General features: G+C 27.1%; 1 protein-coding gene across 6 annotated transcripts; it reads left to right on the plus strand.

Annotated features, from left to right (window-relative positions):
- The first annotated feature begins 1,303 nt into the window (after window positions 1–1,303).
- Window positions 1,304–5,910, plus strand: LOC126834885 (uncharacterized). 6 transcript variants are annotated; one of them, XM_050567092.1, is made up of 12 exons: window positions 1,304–1,443; window positions 1,644–1,710; window positions 1,785–1,814; window positions 1,883–1,906; window positions 3,005–3,055; window positions 3,183–3,212; window positions 3,324–3,353; window positions 3,450–3,500; window positions 3,813–3,839; window positions 3,989–4,066; window positions 4,428–4,508; window positions 5,548–5,910. In XM_050567092.1, the coding sequence occupies exons 2-12, from the start codon at window positions 1,650–1,652 to the stop codon at window positions 5,781–5,783; spliced, it is 699 nt and encodes a 232-aa protein (XP_050423049.1). In that variant the 5' UTR covers window positions 1,304–1,443; window positions 1,644–1,649; the 3' UTR covers window positions 5,784–5,910. The 6 variants fall into 6 exon arrangements, with proteins under 6 accessions (XP_050423049.1, XP_050423051.1, XP_050423052.1 ...); XM_050567093.1 differs by having other exon boundaries at window positions 1,312–1,523; XM_050567091.1 differs by having other exon boundaries at window positions 1,307–1,710; window positions 5,572–5,910.
- Window positions 5,911–6,296: the final 386 nt, after the last annotated feature.

The raw sequence follows: 6,296 nt of genomic DNA on the forward strand, positions 1-6,296 counted from the left end.
CTTAACGTCGACTTCGTGAAGACCTCTGTATAAATAAAGCGTTCAAAAGGATAATAAGCCGGACGATGGGCTATTAGAGTGTCCCTATGGGTAAAATATAAGAGTTCGTGACGCCAATTTAAAATCGTTAGAACAGTAAAACACGATTAATGAACTGTTGTACGGTTAACGCCAAAGCCAATTTTCCTGTGTCATAGTTGATTTTATACTTAGGCTCATTAACAGAATGTTTTACAGCTGTGGATAATTATGTGTTGCCGTCAACTCTTTACACTGGCGTTGGAGTACGTTTACTAGTACCTATAGCTATACCCAGTTATATATTTGTCCATGAAATAACTTGTAAAGAATAGCAATGTCTGGTCCATTAGTAGACATTAATAAATTGTAATTAGACAAAGTACTTTGGTTGAATTATAAACTACTTTTGTAAACATTATTGGGACAGTAGTTATGATATAATACTCAAATACAAACGGTACTGAGATTCTTTATTAAAGAAATTCGAATGAAAATCGTACTCTGGAATAACTTTTTTTTTTACAGTTATTGAAGTTTCAAGTTTAGGGCAGGAGGAAAGTGCAGTGCAGTATTATTTTAATCTGCGCGCACTTCCCCTCCGTCTTAACTTTTAAACTCTTATAACTTTAAAAAAATTGACCCAAAAACCGGTAATCAACCAGTCAAAATTTATAGTGAAATATTCTTAATTTAAAAAGTTGAAAAAATGTATACGTTACCATTTAAGTTTCAAAAGTTGCTATCAAAAAAACTAGTTTGGGAGGAGGGTAGAAACATAATAATTTATGTAAAATTTAAATCACACTATGAAAAAAAAATATATTACCCTAACCCAGTAAGATATTGAGTGGTTCATGACAAAAAAAAAATCACCCTGTATAATGTTTAAGTAGGTACAACCAATGACAGAATTTATAAATTTTAATTTCAGTTGTCACATATTATAATATTAAAGTTTTTGAGACACGTGTATACTTGAAAATATTATGAAATACCAACCATAATCACGCTATGAATATTTAATATAGTTCACAAAACATTTACAGGGGCGTATTTAAGAAGAGGGGGATATAAATTTAGATTTTATTGTTTCCGTCGATATAAAAGCCCATCTCCTCAAGTCACCAAAAATACACATGTAAAAATATATTTTTGATGTTGTATAACATAAAGTGGGAAGTTAGTCTAAACATGCGTCTGAGTAATGTAAATATGTAATCCTATTAATCATAGCTGTAAAAATAAACAAACATATACCTCTCTGCGAATGTGTATTTAAATTTTACTGTTTCCGTCGATATAATTCGCCAAAATAACACATTTAAATTTAAAACAATACAAACAAGATCTAATAGATATTTTGCTTATAAGTTCTATCGATTTAAAAACTTAACTTAATAATACTAGTCAACTTCTAATATTGTAAGTACATTTTAAAACACCTTAAAATTCACTACGTATTTTTAACACAAGGAGACAACACGCTATAACGTTTCGAATATGTATAGTAGTTTAATATATCATTGTAAAACCAATATCTTCTCGGCTCTGCATTGAAGATGACTAAGTGGCGACTGAATCTAACACACACACAGAATAATAATTTAGTATTATTTTTGCAGATAAAAATGAAGCTTTTAAGTATTTTAATATTATTTGCCTTGGTAAATGATTTGGTATCTGAATTAGGTGATTATTTAATTTTTACACGAGTTAGTAGAAATCTATTACAAAAATATTAATATTGAACTATTTTTTTTCAGATGATTTTGTTAAGCAAGTTCTCATAACAAGTGAGTAGAATCATTTTTTTATAAAATCATTTTTTTATATTTTAATGCCTTTATATAATTCTGTACAGACGATCACATTAAGCTTGCAAATAGTAAGTTTTTTATCAAATTAAAATACCAAAATATAATGCATTTAGTATGTTTGGCTGAATAGTCAAATGATTATTTAATTAAAAATTGTAGTTTCTATAATCTGTTCTGATTAAGAATGAATGAGATAAAAATATTAGTATTTTGTGTAAACACTTAACTTATGTTAATCATATAATTTATATTTATTATCATAGAAACATTTAAACTATTTACACAACTTGCGGTTACTCCCATTTGGATATCTTGACTGGTTCGCCAACGATTCAATGTTTTTAGAAACATTTTCTATGATAATTTATTTAAAATCCACTGTCTACACAATGTACCTATAATTTAACCCAACAAAATGAGTAGCATTAATAGAAATGGTAAACGGCTAGCATGGTATACTCTAACTCTAGAAACTTTTATACTTATTACAATTTTATTTGAAAATTTGTGTTGTTTTGAAATCAAAATAACAAAATACCTAATCATAAAAAATAATACACTTGATTATACGCGAATTTTAGAGCCACGTTTTCATCATCACCGCTAAAACATCCAAACAACGTTTATAGGCAAACTTCCTATTTCAGTTAATAACTTAATCGCGGGTTTGGTCAAAGGACAGCCTAGGACACTTAGGTATAGAGGGATAAAAAAAATATGATCGGTTATAGTTTATTATCAAGGTAGATACTCACTGTGTAGATCTCATTGGTTTTTTTTTAAATTACAGCATAGCTCTAGTTGCATAAAAAAAGTAATAAATCAAAATATTTATAAGGTAGCGCCAAAAATAAAAAACGTGAAAAAGAGTTATCGAAGATTTATTATTATTATGTAGGCCAGACTAAACGAAATAGTAGGCTATGATTAAAATAATATTAAAAAAAAACAAAAAATATCAAGAATTACACAAATCTCCAGTCGTGTAACATTTATTTGGTACTAATTAAAGCTTAAAATCCGAAAAAAATATTTTTGATAGAAAATAGTATGTATAGTTATTTTTTATGGTTAAAGCTTTTTATAAACATTGTTAATTGTTTAATTTACATATAACCACAAGTAAAAAGGTTTTTTAATCGTAAACTATTATTTGTTTATTTTAGGTCACATGCCGAAAATAATTAAAAAACTTCTGCTTGAAAAATTTACGATGGGTATAATCATAATTATATAATAAAAATAATAATAATGATAAAGCTTGCTAATAAAAAAAGTTTTGAAAATTATATAAAAATTGCAACAAAAGTTTGTATTTGTTAAATTGATTTATGTCAATTTCAGTGGAATTGGTTTTTATGTTAGCAACACCAGGTAATAATTTTCTTAACAATTAGTTAATGACTAATTTTGTAGCCCAATAAAAAAAAAAATTCTTAACATTTTATGAAAATATCTCAACATATGTTTTTATTTTAATTTCAGAAAACGATAGCCAATTCATAAAGCCTCTGGGTATTAAAATATATTGAAAATAATTATATTCATAAATATTTAATTTCTGTCATTTAAAATGATTTACATTAAAATTGATTTTGCTTTGAATATTAGAACGGTTAGAGTACCAGATGACTATGCAATCAGTAATAAGTGCTGAAACAGGTAAGTACTAAATTTAATTTTTTATACGAAAAATTATTAAATTTGATTACTATAAAAAAAATTAAGATAACTATTTGATTAAAATTCAGTTGTAACCCTTTACGTTTATTTCCTAAAAATTTAATGATCGTTAAAACATAGTCAACATTGTTAATTCAGACGAGGCGACTAGAAGTTTTTACATTATATTATATTGATTTAATTGACTAAGCATTCTCAATTTTATGATGACTGTGGTGAATAATATTTAAAAAAACATTTGTATTAACCATATAATTATTAATTGTTTGGTATTTTATATCTTCGTTTCAGGTATCGATGCACCTCAGTTAAAAAAAGGTAATCGCAATTATAATTCAAAATTCATAATCAAAATTGTTGAAAGTGCTTTTTTTTAGAAGTATTGCCATGCTATCACGAGCAACTAATATGTTTTTTTTTTATTACTTATTATTAACAACTTAACTGAAATTATCAATGTATTGCAGAAAGTTTGACGACTCTTCTAGAACAGAGAAGACTTCGTTCTACAGAAGGTTTAAAAAATAAAATCATTCGTGCATCTGGTAAGTGTTATTATAGTTTTAATGGTTTTTGAGTCACTACATTAAGCCATAAGAATTTTATTTTTAACAATTGTTCCTATTATTATCTATTTAGTTGTTTTTTTCGAATTTAGATGAAGAGAAGTATATATTTTTAATTTTTGGGAGGGGGTAAAAACAATAAAAAAATGTATAAAAACAATATGAAAAAAAAATCAATTATTAATTAAACCCAGTGAGAGATTGACTGGTTCGTGATTAAATAATTATCCTGTATAGTACATTTTGAGTATATAAAGCTTGGCAATGTTACAGATATTTTAATTGCCATGTGATTCAATTGCAAGCTACTAATTAATTCTTCATTTGTTTTAATAATTAGGCCAATCGTATGATAATTTTCTGACTTATTTGGGAAGTGAAAGACGATATATAACTTCAGAAGCTATACAATTATTAATACGTAAATATTCTTATAGTATATTATATGATAAATAAATAATAATTAATTTAAAGACTTTCTTCTTGGGTACAAACGGCCACTAAGACCATCCCGTCATACAACCAATCTTCCAATTCTCCTCGTCAGCTGCTTTTGCTTTCCAGTCTGGACCTCCATTTAGAGATACTACGTCTGTCTTTACCATGTTTTCCCATCTCAAACGGGGTCGTCCAAGAGGTCTTTTATCTTCTGGTTTCTTTGCCATTACCGTGTTAAATAGTGGGTTCTGAATACGCCTGGCGTGACCAGCCTACTGTAATCTCCTACTCTGGATTGTATTTAATATGTTTGGTTTCTGAAAGAGTTCCTCTAATTCTTTGTTTTTTCTTATTCTCCATTCGGCGATTTCCTTGTCTTTTAATAGACCGAAGATCTTTCTTTAGATTTTTCTCTCCAAATCAATCAGTTTCTTTTCGTCCATTTTTCTCAATGTCCATGTTTCTTCTTTTTATGTAATTATAGTGCGTAATAGTGTAATGTACATAACTGTTCTTTGTAAGTCTGTAGAAACATTTGGTTTTCCGTCAGGTTTCTTTTTGCTACTTGCTAATTTACAGACTTTCATTCTTATCACGGTAATACACAAATTTAGTTTTTTTGTATAATAGAATTATAGATTTGACATAACATGAATGTTTGACTGAACTCTTTTTCCTAACATATATTTATGAGTAACATTATTATTAGATTTATCATTTCTATATAGTTCTTTGATTGCATATAGATTCTTTTTGTTTTAATGTTAATTCTATTTTCCCAATTTAATTTCATAAAAAATACACAATAAGCTATATCTAGAGTAGACATTTATTTATATAGGCCGTGTTCACTTTATTTAAAAATAGCGATTGAATAAAAGTAACATGATTGTACATTACGGAAACCCTTTGTACTGTTTTATTTCTATCATTTATTTTAGACGTGTAATTTTGTGTGAAGTTTTGTCTTGTAAATAAAAATTAAAAATAGTAAGAAATGGCTAAATTTTTTTTTTTTCTAGGGGAAAATGATCCTTTTTTTTCAGATTTCAACGAGATGTGTCGTTTAATAGGAGTATTTAGAAGTATTAATTACCCTAATTCATATGTCGACCATGCTAGTAGTAACAAAGGGCAGTGCTTTATAACAAATGTACACTGGAAAACTACAATATATATAATCATTGACGGTGAAATATGGGAAGTAGACTCAAATCATGCTCGTATTAGGCATTTTTCTTGGGAGTTACAGGATTAGCGCAAATAATGATAACTGATTTTATAGTTCTATTATAGTTTTCTTTAAACAATTTTCGTACCGCACTAAAATCCAAATTGTCAATCAATTGAATGTATTAAATAATAAACAGATTTAATAACGATTATACGAATATTTGTTGTTTATGTATTGAATGTATATTGTTAATTAATTATTTTTTGCAATTAAGATTATATCATTATATTGGCTTAAATATTCTGATATTTTGGTTAGAACCTCAAATAATCTGTACAAATAGTGATTAAAAACAATATTCTAAAAAAAAAATGGGGCTTGTGCTTTTAAAAATCATAAATTATAATTAGCTTCTAATTTTTCTCCAGAATAAATAAATAGATATTGTTCCGAAGATGTTCCGAAGTATTAAATACCCACATTCATATGTCTACGCTGTTAATAATGACAAAACTATATATTGTGTTATAATAAATATAAATTGGCATGTTAATACGTATACATTCATTGATGGTCAATTGTGGAAAGTAGAAACTG

This window comes from Adelges cooleyi, unplaced genomic scaffold (genome assembly GCF_023614345.1).
Source record: "Adelges cooleyi isolate 19-005CV unplaced genomic scaffold, UGA_ACOO_1.1 ACOO_flye_CR_arks_rails_tigmint_CR_PRNA_21, whole genome shotgun sequence".
In the NCBI taxonomy this organism is placed as follows: domain Eukaryota; kingdom Metazoa; phylum Arthropoda; class Insecta; order Hemiptera; family Adelgidae; genus Adelges; species Adelges cooleyi.